This window comes from Archocentrus centrarchus, chromosome 1, assembly GCF_007364275.1.
Source record: "Archocentrus centrarchus isolate MPI-CPG fArcCen1 chromosome 1, fArcCen1, whole genome shotgun sequence".
NCBI classification, from domain to species: Eukaryota; Metazoa; Chordata; class Actinopteri; order Cichliformes; family Cichlidae; genus Archocentrus; species Archocentrus centrarchus.
In genome coordinates, this window is record NC_044346.1 from 40,678,878 (window position 1) to 40,694,780 (window position 15,903).

The following is a 15,903-nucleotide window of genomic DNA, read 5'->3' on the forward strand; positions in this document are numbered from 1 at the left end:
TGGTGATTCGCAATGGAAATGTGTGAAAGGTCATACTGACAAAAATTTTAGGCATCTATTTTAGGTTTTCAAAACTTGATACTTCACCAAAACTTTTTTGAATCACAGAACTCAACGTTTTTGTTAAGAAGGCGCCACCTTTTGGTGACAGTCTACAATTGAGGGAAAGGGGTGTGTTCATGCTGGAAAGTAGATACGCCCAGGAGAAGGAGGGGGACTTCCAGCCCGACGACAGCCGGACGTCGGCCAGCTGGGGGCTGGACTTCAGCTGGCCGACGTCTGGCTGGATGCGGCAACATTAGGTGGCTGCATCTGTAAGTGTTGATGAATAAACTGTCCAACATCTTTAATTTTAACAAAACTTACAAACTTAAAACTGTCACAATCTTCTTCACATTACACTTATGCATTATTTTACTACAGCGCAGTCACATCACATAAATCAACCTTTTTGTCATCCTCTTGAGGGGACTTTACAAGTGCCAACTCTTCAGAATCTTCATTTCTATTTCCGCCACTCTTTCCTTCTGCATCAGTTTGACCTTCATCACTTGAGCTACTCATTTCGTCTCCAACCTTGTCCTCTTCATTCTGTCTGTTCAGTGCCCTCTCCTTCAGATTGTCCCCTTCCGTACTGGAGTAGTCATCAGAGGTATCGCTGTCTTCCTCCTTCGGTTCTCCGTTCTCATTGTTGCTTACGTCACTGTTACCTCCTCTCTCGTCACTCTTCCACTCTTCTCCCTCCTCTGCCTCTCTTCTCTCTGCTTCCTCCATAGCATTCTCCACTCCTCTCCTGTCCCCAAGCCAAAGGCAAACACCTACTTGGTCCACCAGATTCCTGATGCAGGTTCTCAGACTCTCCCTCACATCCAATAGGAGCCTGGGAACAGAGCTGCCCTGACCTGACTCCTGGTTACAAATGTGGTGGACACATCCCACAATCACCATCACCACTATGATGGCCAACAGAATACTAATAAGCCATATTGGTTTCTTGGCATTGGATGTGGGGGATGTGGAGGATGTGTTTGGTGCATTTGTGTTTGTTGTCATTGACAGGACCCTTCGAAAGATCGAGGATGATGTTTGAAATGTGGTGTTTTTCTGTGTATCTCCAGCGGGAGTTTGTGTAAAGCCTATAGCTTGAATTGATGGTGTATTGGCTATCTCAGGAGAATTTTGATTGTTGGTAGAAGATGATGCAGGAATCAGGAGGATCAGCATGAATGCAGACAAAATTAAGATGCCTTTGGTCCTCATGGCAACTGTGTGGATCACTAAAAAGACAAAAAGCAGGAATTGCAGTTAGTTTTTTTCTTCATTTTTTCAACCATAAGACAGACAGTGCCTGAAACCATAAGCAACAGGCAGTCACTAGATGGTTTAAAGAGGATGAAAATGATGTGAATCATAAGATATGACCTTCGCAGCTCTAAACCCACTTAAACATCTATGAGCAGACATGTTAGGTACTGTAGCACTTGCTAAACACTCTTGCTGCAGGATGTGATTAGTTGTCAGCAACCTTCCAATGCCTTCCAGTGCCAAATCACAATAGACAGTCGCCTCAAGGTGCTTTATATTGTAAGGCAAAAACCCTACAATAATTAGAGAAAAAAAAAACAACAATAATCAAACCAACCCTCTATGAGCAAGCACTTGGCAACAGTGGTAAGGAAAAACTCCTTTTTGACAAGAAGAAACCTCCGGCAGAACCAGGCTCAAAGAGGGGCAGTCGTGTGCTGCAACCATTTGGTTGTGAGGGAAGGGAGGAAGGTTCAAGGTCACCTGCCCTAAAATAAGCTTGATCAAAAAGGCAACCTAATCTTAAAAATAGAGGGTGTCTGTCTCCCAAATCCAAACTGGGAGCTGGTTCAACAGAAGAGGGGCATGAAAGCCACTGTATGTGAGGGAGCCACAGGAGCCAATGAAGAGAAGCCAATATAGGAGAAATATGCTCTCTCTCTTTCTCTCTCTCTAGTCCCTGTCAGTACTCTTGCTGCAGCATTTCAGATCAGCTCAAGACTTTTCAGGGAGCTTTTAGGACACCCTGATAGTAATCAATTACAATAATAGGTGAGAAATAGAGCAGACCCAAAGCAGCTTCAACGCAGTCCCAAAAAACACAAAATCCCAATTTTCCAAGGCAGGAATAAAGTCCAAAACACAAAGCCCTGGATCTCAAAAGGGAAACTCTAAACAAAGGTGCACACAGCTCAGAAGAACATAGATGATGACGCGATAAAGGACAGGGGGAAAATGGAGACAGTATATACACAGGAGGTAACAAGAGGAGCGTGGAAACATCTGGGGAGAAGAGGTGGATGAAATTACACAAAGGAAGCAAAATATAACAAACTAAGGATCAAAACCCATAAGGGATGATTCACAATTTTCAACATTTTCCAAAGCGTACAAAGCGTACTCTTTTTCAGACCCCCCCCCCCCAAAAAGTGTACAAAGAAAATGTTGATTTTTTTTTCGTGACATTTAATTTCACCTGGTTCTTTGGTATTGTAATGTAATAGGAAGTATTAAAAACCACAGAATCCCACACAGGACATGGGAGAAAAAAAAACATGGGGGGGGGGGACGTACTTTTGCAAGATGTCACAAAACTTTTTAATTTTAGGCCATGTGCTTCCACGTTAATCTTGATATGGCAGCGTCCGTCAGGACGTTGAAAGGATCAGCGAGAGATTGCCAGCAAAAGGCGCCTTTAATTTATAATTCATGTTGGCCATAACCACGCCAAAACTGTACAGGCATAAAGGAATGAACTGACTGTCTTGCTCTCATGCCATCACTGCTTCGACACAAATGCACACACACACACACACACGCACACACACACAGCGCTACCCCCCCATCCCGTCACATGCTTTGTATGCTTTGAAAAATGTTGATAATTGTGAATCTTCCCTAAGCAAACTCAGAACACAGAAGAAATAAATCAATGACCTTAAAACCTAAAAAGCACAAAGACACAAAACACTGGGCAAAAGGCCCAGGACCATGGCATAATTTGTTTTTGAGTAGACTAAGGAGCTGCATGAATTTAGCTTGAATTCTAAAGGAGAAAAAAAAAAGCTTCTTCTGTTTCTGAAATATTAAAAAAGTGATTTCCTGCTTTATGATGAAATGTCCTGGTTTATATTTCACTCTTCCACATTAACTTAGTGTCTTCTCACTGTGGCAGTTTGTACTTTTCCCTATTTGTTATCTCTTTTCCTGTGGCACTCTAAAGACCTTTCAGTGGCTATATAAATGCAAGTACATTACATTACCATTCTGAACATGTCTCTGGTTCAAGAGCTGCATGTTTTCATTTTGTGGTTATTGCCTCACCAACTTGCTCTATTTTTTCAGAGGCTTTTTCCTCTCGAAGAGAATTTTTTTCCCCACTGTTGCTAAGTGCCTGCTCAGAGGGAGATTTTTGCATTACACTAAAAAAATTTAATCTGAAATTTGGTAATTGTAACTGCTTTAAATTCAGTCTTCTTTTCAGTCTCATGGACTTGAGAATTTAGAAAAGCACAATGGCCACTCTGTACCCTTCTTTTTTAATGTAATCAAATCATTTAAACTGAATCAATACTTCAGTTTGTGTAAAAAAGTTCAATGAGGACATTTAAATAAAGGTACACTCAAAGCAAACCTATAAGTTTCTATCCAGAACATTACTCCTGATTTGACACTTTTCTGATTGTTCATAATGAAAGCAACATTTGGGCATAAGCTATTGTAACAATGCAGTGTAGAACACAACAGATTACATATGGAACTACTTTACCACCGGGAAAGAACATGAAGAAGCAATGAAATTAAGTTCTTATTAATCCTGATTTTAAGGTTTTTGCCTGTGTTGTAGATACCCTACTATGTTCAGCATTACAAATGATGGACAGTTTACCCCCAGACACTTTAACCTCAGCTTATGCACAACTATTTTGATTTAGCTTGAAGCCAGAAAAACTTTATACTTTCTTTCCTTGCATTTTAATTAATTTATGTATTTATTTACAGCATGACCATATTTTGCATTAGAATTATTGTTATTAATATTACAATACAAACACTTTATTGCTTGATATCTGTCAACATTAAATGTAACTGTTTTTAAAAGCATCAAGATTCAGTTAGGATTATGAGACACAAACTCTTGGGCACTGATGTTAAGTGTTAAACAGTCATACTCATATTACCCATACTCATATTAATTACTGCAATTAATTATGGGGAAGCATGCTGTTTTTGGTCCTTTTAGAATAACTATAAGTAATACATTAGAGGACTGAAGAATAGCAGACAGACACTCACTGGGCACTTCACTAGGTACACCTGTTCAACTGTTCATTAATGCAAATATCTAATCAGTAAATCATACGGCAGCAAGTCAATGCATTTAAGCATGTAGACATGTTCAAGACAACCTGCCAATGTTCAAACCATGTATCAGAATGGGGAAGAAAGGGTGATTTAAGTGACTTTGAACGTGGCACGGTTGTTTGTGCCAGAGGTGGTGTAAAGGATACTTCTTAAATTAGTCACTGTCTGTGGATGACAGTGATGCAGAATATTTTATCACAGAACAGTTCACTAATAATGAGAACACCACGCTTTAATGTAAAAAAAAAACAAAAAACAACAAAAAAAAAAAACAAAGGTTAATTACCAGTTTGGCTGATGTGCCTATATCTGGTTCACTGACTGTTAAAGACAAGATAGTCATACTCATTCAGTCTCAGGATGTGGTCACATTTGTGCACCCTGTGTCTGTGCCTCACATAGAACAAATAACAGGAAATCAATTTCTGCAGCTTTCTGCAGCTGCAACAGCAGTGGCCAGTAAGCAGGTGGTTTTCTAACTTGCATCTTAGCACCCCTGTGTGTATTCTATAAACCACACGGGGAAAGGCCTCTCACAGGTTCACTTATCACATTGCCATTAATTCCTATAGTCTCAACATACCCAAAGGCATTGTGTCAGCAATGACAAACACAGCTATCATTCAAGTTTGAGTTTGAGTGAGTGAGTGAGTGAGTGAGTTGGTTGGTTGGGTGAATCATTCCAATACAGAAAATGCACATGAAACTGATTACAGCCACATGTTGGCTAGGTGATAGTAGGTGGTCGTGACAAATTTCTGTACATATTCAAATTTTTATTCATGTATTTTATTACCTTAACTATACAGTTTTAGGAGACAAAAAATTGAATAGTTTCATTTTTCTAATGCTGCAAGAGGAAGGTAACCAAAGAAAAAAAAGCTTTTTTTCTTTAAATAAGGGGAAAGCAGAAGATGAGATGATGAATAATAGGGCTGATAGAAAGCAAAGACGATGTATAAAGAGAAAGGAATTTAAATTAGTGGGTTAGGGTGCCAAAAGGGATACAATATTTAAGACTTAACAAAGCAAAATGAAAACTGAAAGTATTTACTTACTTACTGAAGTAATGGCAAGTTCCTGAAGAAAAAGAATGTGAAGGACGCAAAGTTGCAGATGAGGATGTGAGAAGAGTTACAGAAAAGAAAAACCATGAGAGAGATGATTGTGGGTGGGCGGGGGAACAACAGTCAGAAGTCGGGCTTCATTGGTTCACTGCCTCAAAAACTAGGGTTAGGGTTAGGGTTATGACATACTTTAAGTCTCACAGTTTTCATTTATCCTGTAGTCATGTGAGCTTCTTTTAAAGAGCATACATCCATGTTCCCTGGTGTTTTCCACTTTCCCATTTACCCCATGTGTATTTAAAACCCTGTTTGCTCATTCTCTTTGTCTCGTCACCCCACCTAGCCAGCTGCTCCATCTCATCCCACTGGCTTCCTGGTCGGCCTCCTGGACTGCTTCCGCCTCTCTTGCTGGCAACCCAGCTGGTCCCCTGGACTGCTTCTTCTCCTCTGCTGGCCTTCAGAGGTGCTCTGTCTCTGCCGCTGGCCATGCGGCTGGCCCACAGATTTGTTTTGTTCTCGCTGCCGGCTTCGGCCCCAGGGCCTTGCCACATGGCCTGGGCAGCCCCCCACAACTACTATGTTTCTTTTCCGCCTAGCCCCTTGGCTGTGTCAACCTCTGTATTGGGTTAGGGTTTTGGTTATTAGGCTTTCCCTGTACTCTCTGTGTCAAGTCTGTCCTTCTGTGTCCCGTGTTTAGTTACTTCCTGTTTTACCTCTTTGTCACATTGTCCTTCTTAGGTAGTGATTTTTCCTTATTCTATTTCCTGTAAATCCTTGTCAGTTAGATTATTTGCTCCTGTAGAGCCTTTACATGTTTCTTTGTGTTTTGTAAGAAACCAGCAATAAAGCTGTGTTTTTAGTTCTGTCAGTCTCCAGAGTCCTGCTTTTGTGTTCGTGCATCGTGCCTGCCACACTGCCAAACATGACACAGTGAGCAGTCATAAGACCTTCAAAAAACTTCGCATTGTGCTTTTGTTGAGTTGTACTACCACTGGAGCATGGTATAACCAAGGCTTTTCCTGCAGTCGTGAATCTCTTAAGCTCTGGATTCTAATCAGCTGTTCCACAAACAAGTTACACAGAACACCTGCTAATATTGCTGAATGTCATGTTTAGCTCACAATGAAAATATCTTGCATATCAGATGATTTTTTTAATCACATATTGCTGATTTCCTCTTGCCAGTAGGTGATACTATGACTGCTACTGTATATTTCCATGTAGATGTTTCCAGACATGGATTCTTATCAAACATGTGAAGCTTTCAAAAAACTGAACAATGTACATTTGAGTTAAAATAATTTCTTGTGCTGTGGCAAAACATTGTGGTGCTAAGAAGATTAACAAAAACTCAAAAGCTTTACATTTTAGCATTACCAATGTCTTTAGATTAAACTGACCAAAGATTGCTTTGATCTGATTAGATTTCTAGGAAGACTTTGATAAAGTGTTTGTTAAAGTACTCCATGTTTGATGACAATAAAAGCTTTCTATTCTATTCTATTCTATTCTATTCTAGATGAAACATGGCACTGGGGACAAGTTGCTTGGTCATTTTCTGACTTAGACTGAGAAGTCCAGTGTGCCAGCTCAAATTTTGGTATAAAAACAAGAATTTAGTTCAGTGAAATCAGTTACATTAATTCAGTAATTTTTAGTTTTGAATAAGTTCTTGACAGATTTTTAAAATACACTGGGTTCTCTTGGTTTTATGACAAGTGGGAAGTTTCAGCTGAAATATCACTGCCCACATCATCAACAGGAAAAGTATAGCTAAAGTGATGAAGTACAAAGGCTGAACCAGAAGCAAATTTGTGACAGTGTCACCACACTGTCTGCTTCTGTCACTACAAACTGTCAGAGGATGCATGTCAGCTCAAGGCATGGGAAGAACATATTTTTTCTCTATTTCACAGCAGGTACGTGTATTTGTTTCCTCCTTAGTTAATCAGTTCTTTATCAGCAGTGCTGTGCAGTTTTGTTAAAAGGTAGTAAGAAAGTTTATTGATATACCATTTTAAAACACAAATAAATAAAAGATCAACACATGTCAGAAATAGTCCTTTGGAAAGGCTTTTTTTGTCCTGTCAAAGCAAGCAGCAACATTATTGCATAAAAGCAACTCCACATAGTGCAGGAAGGTTAGTACAAACAGGATTATACTGCTTACCAATTAAAATGAGATGTGTTTGAGAGACAGCCTGGTGAGTACAACAGTCCCGTTATGTGTAAAATATGTGTAAATGTCTAAAATGTTTAGAAAACTTTTCAGATTTTGGGCAGAACAAAAAAATAAATAAATAAAAAATAAATAAATCTTCCAAAGGATTCAGAGAAACAGGACTAAAACACTGACTGAGCATGATTTAGCTATATAAAGCTATACATTTGCAGAATTTAATAAATGAAGAACAAAAGAATACAGTCAGTATACCTCCTGACAAAAATGGCAGCCTAATAGTATTCTAAGTAGCATATATAAACCAGCTGGCCACTAAAACTAAAAAGCAGAAGAATTTTGCACCTTTCTCAAAAGTTTGTTTAAGATATATATATAAAAATTAAAGGTGCAGTCAATATTAAAAAATATTTTAAAGTCTTGTTTCTACCTTTGAAATTTAGTACAGTGGTGATGGCTACTATTTCCATTCACTATCTTTAGAAACATAATACTGTGAAGAGATGACCTATGTAACCCACAACCATTGTGGTTAGCACTTTCTCCAAATGCAGTGCCTGTCTTTAGTATGCTGAATTCTTGAGAATGTTTTTGCTCTCTGTTGCTGTTTGTTTAACTTGTGTCCGCATGCTCAGAGGGTTTTTTTTGACGTATCCTGAAATCATTCATATGACTTGAGGAGTATTCAGTTTTGTTACCCCTTTGCAGAGTACAATTGCTCTTTAAAAAAAAAAAAAAGAGCTCAGGATCCAACTAGACCTGGAACTAGACTTTTCCAAACATCTAAAGGTCATTGCTTTAAGTTTTTTGTTTTGTTTTTTTACATGGCCACTGCTATTGAAAACCATCACACCACTTTTACTGACATTAAAACATAAGTTCATCTTAACATGTCTAACTTTAAAAAGAAATATTTTAAACATTAAGTAGTAGCAATTGCATTTATTAGACTCAGGCAGCACTGGTTGCTCAGGATCAGATATATTTTATTATACAGAAATTATTCAAACAAATTGCTGATTATTTACTAATACAAGGCATGTCTGGTGTTTGCCTGTCAGTTGGTCTACCACTTTGGTCCAGAAAATTACAGTGACTTACTGAGGTATGTAATTACTCATTGCTTTGCGCAGTTTACAGCTGATTTTGACCTCTACAGTGTATCTTTGTAAAGCATATGACATAACCTAGATAATCTCCCTCCAGGAATTTGAGTCCATCTATCAAAAGTGGTCCATGGAAATTAAGTTCATAAATTTGTGCAGTCGTTTTAAATGGCAGGGATCAGGATATGTGAAGTGCCCAGAGAGTGGGGAAGCAGGGAAGAAAGTCAGGCATTCTGTCTGGTGGTGAATCAGAGCTGAAGAAAAGTTGAAACAGAGCAGATGGGCCTCTCTGGAAGTTGAGCAGGTGGGTAACTAAGGTAAAGGCTGGCAGTGAAACAGGTGGTGATTGTCTGGAGGCCATGGAAGTGGCCAGTGATGATGAAACAGGGCACTAGGCTGGCAATGGGGATGAAGACTCTCTGGTGGCTGGCTGGGATGACACAGCACAGCAGGAGGCTAATAACAACAAGATAGGTCAGGAGGCCATCAGAGGAGGTGGGACCACTCCAGAGACTTGGCAGGTGGCCAGCAGTGAAGAGGCAGCCAGTAATCTAAGCGGAACTCCTCCGGCTTAAGGGCTGCTGTAACTGGTCGTTCAGGATTCTCTCTTGCTCTGGACCCACTGAAGATTATCGCTGGGGTGGCTCGGGTTGTGCAGGACACACAGTATTCACTGGCTCAGTGTGATGGGGTGGCTCGGGACTCACTGGAGACTGTAGCTTGGGTAGGATGGACAGAATTGACTGACTCAGGATGATGGGGATTTTATTGATAGATTTGGATTTGTGTTCCATGTGGGACTTTTTTTTTAAAATTGTACATACTTGAGATTTTTGTGGGTTTTTTCTTTTTAAATTATTATTTGAATTTTCAGTTGCTCTGAAGTTAGGTTGGCTGCTTGGCTGGAATTCTTAAAAGATAATTTTTGAATTAAAATACTACTACTTTGCAAACTTGCACAGCCTCCAACAAGCTTCCCCATGTTTTTGATAACCATAGTGATGAGTCCCATGCTATCTATTCTAAACATTTAGGGACTGCTATTACAGTCTGTTAGACTACCTGCAAATTGAAATCATACTAAAGTACCCAGTGCAGTGCCCATACTATTGTAGAGAAGAAGAGAAGTTCAACCTTCTTGAATGAGAGTCAAATGGGGCCTTAAGCTACAGTAGTTTCTTAGTATGGAATCAGTCATTATTATAATAAGTCAATATGGTATCTTATTTTGTAAGAAATTGTATACAAGATTGATATAGATGGTGTTAGACCAGGGAATGTCTACTGTTGGCCTGTGGGCCACATCTGGCCCGTCAGAGCTTTCCATCTGGACCCTCGAATAGTACTGCCACAGGTACTATACAGCAAAACAACATGTATAGGTTACTAGTGTGAATGGAAATTGCTGCTGACAAGTCACCAATTCTTAGAATGGCCCAACTTTTGTTTCCATGTATATTTGTTTCCATGTATACTTGCACAAAAAGTGTTGCTAGGGAAATTATACTGCAGTCCGTGGTTTCAAATGCCTGATGTTGCATAGTTTCTATAGAGATTATGTTTCAGCCTCATTTGACTATGAAAATGGAAACAAATACCAGGATATAGGAAAACATCTAAGCTGAACAAGTTTAGCATTTTTACAAGGAAATCCCACACAGCCACATCTTTTTTCTTTCAGGACTGCTGTGTTGCATTTGTACAGATGAAGGAAAGACAGCCGTGAAAGCAAAAGAGAGAGCAAATGTCACCTTACAGACAAGGGAAAATCTAACTAATGCCCAGATAATGTGGACTTTTGGATCTGAAAACCCAAACATGCTACTTGCCACTGTAAAGAAGAGAGAGATGAAGAGTGACTATGATGAACGTTTTAGAGACAGACTGCAACTGGATAGTCAGACTGGAGCTTTGACCATCACACAGCTCAGAGTCCTCGACTCAGGCATTTACATGTGGCAGGCCATCGGCAATGATATCTTGTTGAAGCAGTTCAACCTGACCGTCTATAGTAAGTACCTCTGCCCACTCTCTTCAGTGGAACTGAAAAATGAAACTAATTTAATGAAAAGGCAGTACCATTCTTTCCCCCACTGATTCTTTAAAGGGTGCACAACTTCTTTCAGCTGCTCCCTTTAGGGGTTGCCACAGTGGATCATCTGCCTCCATCTCACCCTACGTTGTCATATCGAGGCTCTGCATGTCCCCTTCACTACATCCATGAATCTTCTTTGTGTTCTTCCTATTTTCTTTATTCTTGGCAGCACCTTCTTCAACATAGATATCCACAATCCCTCCTCTGCCAATGTTCAAACCATATCAGCCTTGCCTCTATAATTTTGTCTCCAAAACACTCCATGTGAGCTGTTCCTCTGATATACTCATTTCTAACCTTGTCTGTCCTGTTCATGCCTAATAAAAATCTTAACATCTTTAGCTCTGCCACATTCAGCTCCACATCCTGTCTGTTAGTGTCAGTTTCCAAACCATACATAATAGCAGTTCTCACAATCATTGAGTACACATCCCTTTCACTCTTGCTGCTATTCTTCTGTCATAAATCACCCCTGACGCTCATCTCCACCCTGCCCGCACTTTCTCCTTCACCTCTCTTGTGTACTGTCCATTGCTTTGGATGGTTGACCCCAGGTATTTAAACTCCTCTACCTTCACTATATCGGCTCTTAGCACCTTCACTTTTCCACTTTTCTCCCTCTCATTCAAACACATGTACTCTGACTTGCTTTTACTGATTTTCATTCATATTCTCCAGGTTCTCTTCCACCTGCTCCCTGCTTTCACTACAGATCACTGCACTGCAAAAATTGGCTAAGTCTCACAATCCTATATTCAGCCAAAAAATTATTTTTGATCTTGTTTCAAGAGCTGAAGACAAAACAAGATTATTTTACTTGTTTTGTCTAAAAACTAGATATTTAAACTCACTTTGGAAAGATTCAGACTATAATCAATTTTAAGTATCTAGTTTTTAGACAAAACAACTTTAATAATCTTACACATTCAGCACTTCCTTAGTATATCACTCTTAAAACAAAATCAAAAATACTTTTTTGGCTGAATATATGATTGTGAGCCTTTTTGGATAGTCAATTTTTGCAGTTTGTTGTCTGCAATCATCATAGTCCACAAAGACTCCTGCTTAACCTCATCTTTCTCCGACTTCCTCATGGAGTACCACTGATCCACTCTTGGCTACCTATCACATGTTTTCTCTAGATCCACTAAGACACAGTGCAATCCCATCTGACACTTCTTCTCCATTCCTCAAGCATCCTCTCACTCTCCAAGATTGTGTTAATAACTTGGTTTCTAGGAATTTCTGGAACTGTTCTTAAGTGGTTTTCCTCCTATCTGAGCAATGTAACCTTTTCCATTTTTGCAAATAACATAATGTCCAAAGTCACTCCCTTCCTGCATAGCGTTGCTAAAGGTTCAGTTCTAGGCCCCGTTTTGTTCCTCTTATTCATCAGCCCCCTTGGTAAGATTATCAGTAGCTTTAATAAAGTGTCTTACCATTTGTATGCTGATGGCATTCAACTGTACTGTTCCTTCAATGATTCAGAATTACACAAGTTTGATGACTTATGTAACTGTCTCTTGTATTAAGGACTGGCTAGCTAACAACTGCCTTCAGTTAAATTCTAGTAAGACTGAAACCCTGATCATTGCTCTGGAACAGAAAGTTTCTTGGATCAAACAACACCTTGGTTCTCTGGGCTCCTCCTCCCAGCCCAGCCTCAGAAACCTTGGTGTTCTCTGTGACCAGTCAATGTCTCTAGACAGACATTCAAGACATCTGGTAAAAAAAAAAAAGTTGCTTTTTTCATTTAAGGATTATTTCTAAGTTGAGAGCAATGTTATCCAAATCTGACCTAGACATGATTATTCATGCTTTTATTTCCTCTTGTATAGATTATTGTAATTATCTTTCTACTTGTTTTAATAAATCTGCTGTCACTCATCTCCAGCTGGTCCAGAATGCTGCAGCGAGGATTTTGACAGAAACCAACAGAAAGGCACACATCACGTCTGTTTTATCCTCTCTACATTGGCTACCTGTAAAATTTAGAATTGATTTTAAAATTTTAGTCTTGACTCTTCGTTCCTCAAGCCAGAACCCCCTGAGGGTCCCTAAGACCCCGTTTAAAACTCGGGGTGACCTGTTATTTCAGGTAGTAGCCCCCAGGCTGTGGAATGTCCTGCTGCTGTCTCTCTGTGTGGCCGAATCTGTTGATTCTTTTAAAAAGCAGCTTAAGACACTTTTATTCAGATAAGCTTTTAGCTAAGTGTTTTACGAATTGTTTATATCAGCTATTGTTATTTATTTTACTTGCACATTGTAAAGCACTTTGTGATTTTATCTGTGAAAAGTGCTATATAAATAAAGTTTACTTACTTACTTACTATGATTATGCAACTGCTTTCTATTAAAATGGAAAATATGCTTTCCAGAGAAAGCCTTGTGGTATCCTGGTAGGTTTGGTTCTCCATTTCCAGTGAAATCTCTACAATGAATTTGGTAGTGAGGGTTATGGTTGCTAAGGGATTTGAATATTGCATTTAGCATAATCTGTTTGAAATTTAGTCATTATTAGAGCTGTTTTCATAGCTCCCATTCACTCATCGAGATAAAGCTGAAGAGATCACTTTTTGCTCTGTTTGCAAAGTATCCTTGATCCCAGAATTTGATTTGATTCAATTCAATGTTATTTATATAGCGCCAAATCACAACAGTTGCCTCAAATTGCTTAGTAAAGTCAGAGACATTATCAGTTTGAGAAATCTGTATGTACTTATAAAATCACATCAATCACATTTTGACTGTCTTTCTTTCACCAGGTTCTGTTGCTTCTCCATCCATAACAGTCAGTTCATCTTTGATTAGCAAAAGTTGTTCCTCAGTCACAGTGGAGTGCTCAGCGCACAATAGCCAAGACCTGATCCTCTCATGGTACAAAGGGGAGGGAAGACTGAAAAATACAAGCAGTCCTGATTTGTCCTCCAGACTGTATCTACCTCTGGAAATAGAATCCCATGACAAAGAAAACTACAGCTGTGTAGCTGAAAACCCTGTTGAAAAAAAGACCACCAAACTAACCAGAGAGGACACAAATCTGAAGATTGAGTCTGGAGGTATAGTGGTGATAAATGATGGGATCACAATGTCTTCTGTCTCCTTGCACTTTTCAGTTGTATTGAAATAAATTAAAGGCTGCTGAAACACATCAACACTCACTTAATCCCAAAGGGTTATTATTATTTAAAATTATAATCATATAGTTTAGAACAGTCTAAGAGTCAACCACTTTTTTTTTTCCAAATCTCATTCCCTCAGAGCCCGGAAACTGGTGTCAGACTGAAGCTACAGTAAGACTGGTTATCTCTGCTGTCTTTGGCATGGCCTTAATTATTCTTGTGGTGGACCACATCAGACTCAGAAGATAAACCATGTGTGTGCTACTGCTCTCAAGACATGAAGATCTCAAGCTTCACCATGGACCCAAAGTTTTGGTGTTTTGCTCCTTGAGCCACTTAGTTATCACTTTGCTTTATGACACAGTGCTCTGTCATACTGGAAAAGGCATGGTTTGTCATCAAACTGTTCTTGGAAAAGAAGTTGCTGTCTAAGGATGTTTTGGTGCCATTCTTTATTCATGGCTGTGTTCTTTGGCAAAATTGTGAGTGAGCCCATTCCCTTGGATGAGAAGCAATCCTCACAGTAATGGCCAGAGGGTGCGTTACTGTTGGCATGACACAGGATAGCACTCACCTTTTCTTCTCCAGACAATCATTTTTCTGGATGGCCCAAACAATCTATAAAGGGCTTTATCAGAGAAATGCCATTATCCCAGTCTTCAGGAGTCCCTGCACTTTTTGCAGAATCACAGTCTGTCCTTGTCTTACTTTCAAAACATTTGGCCACTACTTTAAGTCAAAGCTGTAGGCTATGGAACAATCATACTTTCAGCAATAACCAAAAAAAAAAAAAAAATCACTAAAGGCTATTTTCCACTGCAGAAAATAGTGAGCTGCCTTTCTGACTGACCAAAAAAAAAAAAAAAAACGTACACCTGTAGGACCCCCTTAGTTTGCCATTTAACGATATAAAATGTGTGTCTGTGTAAGTTCTCAGTCATCCAGCTCATAGTAGTCTCCGGAGCTTCTTCAGAACAGAAGAAGCCTTTTGGATGGGTTTTGAAATGTTTTCAAGAAACAAATAAAGGTCCAGTCCCCCCCCCCCCCCCCCCCCCCCCTTTTTTTTAAGTTGGTGTAAAATATAAAATTGCATGTGAAATTTTTTTGGATAAAATTGCACCCCTGGACTATTTTGACATAAGACCAGCCTTCTTTTCAGATAGCAAGGACAAACTGGGCAATCACGCTTCTTTACAGGTCAGGTTATAGGCCAAATGACAGTTCAGATTACCCAGCCTTCTTGAAGTCATTGGGCAGGGTGCTGTCATGGGTAACTGAGGACACTGAGTCCAAATGGACCATGTTCTGCATCTCTGTTCTTGGGGCTTCACAGATCCACAGCTGCAATGTGGTTGCTGCCTATTGTGGTGGTAATCTCCGGATCGGATGGTGGACTCTGGGACTTTGGAGGCACCTAAGAGGTACTGGAAGACCAAGTGGAATGCAGCTTGGGTGGTGACAGAAGCAAAACCTTAGATGTGGGAGGTGTTCAGTGAGGCCATGGAAAAATACTTTCAAACTATCTCAACGTGATACTGGCAAACTGTCAGGCATCTCCGGTGGAGAAAGTGGAACTCTACACACATTGTGTCATGATTCTGGGTCTTTGACTCAGCATTTTGAGCTTTTTGGGTAGACTTTGAAATTTTGTTTAATTATTCTGCAAGATTCATGGTTTGCATAATTTTTATTTGCTACTTTTATATTTTCTTTTTAAGTATATTTGTTTTCAGTTTCTAATTCTGATGAATTGTTGTTCCTTATGTTGTGCTTTTAGTTTTTCTTCCTGTGACTTGACCTCCCCAGCTGTTTCCACATTCCTCAATACCTTGTGTGTATATTGTTTGCATTTTCCCCTTGCCCTTTGCTGAGTCACTCCTCCTGGTAGTGTGCTCTGTTTCTTATCTCCTGAAGAGTCCTTGTTTCTTAGATTATCCACCCTGAT

General features: G+C 39.6%; 2 protein-coding genes across 2 annotated transcripts; one reads left to right on the forward strand and one right to left on the reverse strand.

Annotated features, from left to right (window-relative positions):
• Positions 1-284: 284 nt before the first annotated feature.
• On the reverse strand, positions 285-5,514 carry LOC115788367 (uncharacterized). Its single transcript, XM_030741357.1, has 2 exons — positions 5,452-5,514; positions 285-1,277 (listed from the first exon to the last, which is right to left on the reverse strand). Coding segments are annotated over exons 1-2 (861 nt in total). The 5' UTR covers positions 5,453-5,514; the 3' UTR covers positions 285-417.
• Positions 5,515-7,288: 1,774 nt separating this feature from the next.
• On the forward strand, positions 7,289-14,627 carry LOC115788725 (HEPACAM family member 2-like). The gene is made up of 4 exons (XM_030741879.1): positions 7,289-7,375; positions 10,423-10,752; positions 13,602-13,895; positions 14,098-14,627. The coding sequence occupies exons 1-4, from the start codon at positions 7,321-7,323 to the stop codon at positions 14,205-14,207; spliced, it is 789 nt and encodes a 262-aa protein (XP_030597739.1). The 5' UTR covers positions 7,289-7,320; the 3' UTR covers positions 14,208-14,627.
• The last annotated feature ends 1,276 nt before the right edge of the window (positions 14,628-15,903 follow it).

Excerpts from the sequence above, each read along its gene's own strand:
- LOC115788725 (XM_030741879.1), top strand. The coding sequence starts at position 7,321 with ATGCATGTCAGCTCAAGGCATGGGAAGAACATATTTTTTCTCTATTTC. Across the intron at positions 7,376-10,422 it reads TTTTCTCTATTTCACAGCAG|GACTGCTGTGTTGCATTTGT; the intron begins GTACGTGTATTT and ends TTTTTCTTTCAG. Across the intron at positions 13,896-14,097 it reads TCTGAAGATTGAGTCTGGAG|AGCCCGGAAACTGGTGTCAG; the intron begins GTATAGTGGTGA and ends TCATTCCCTCAG.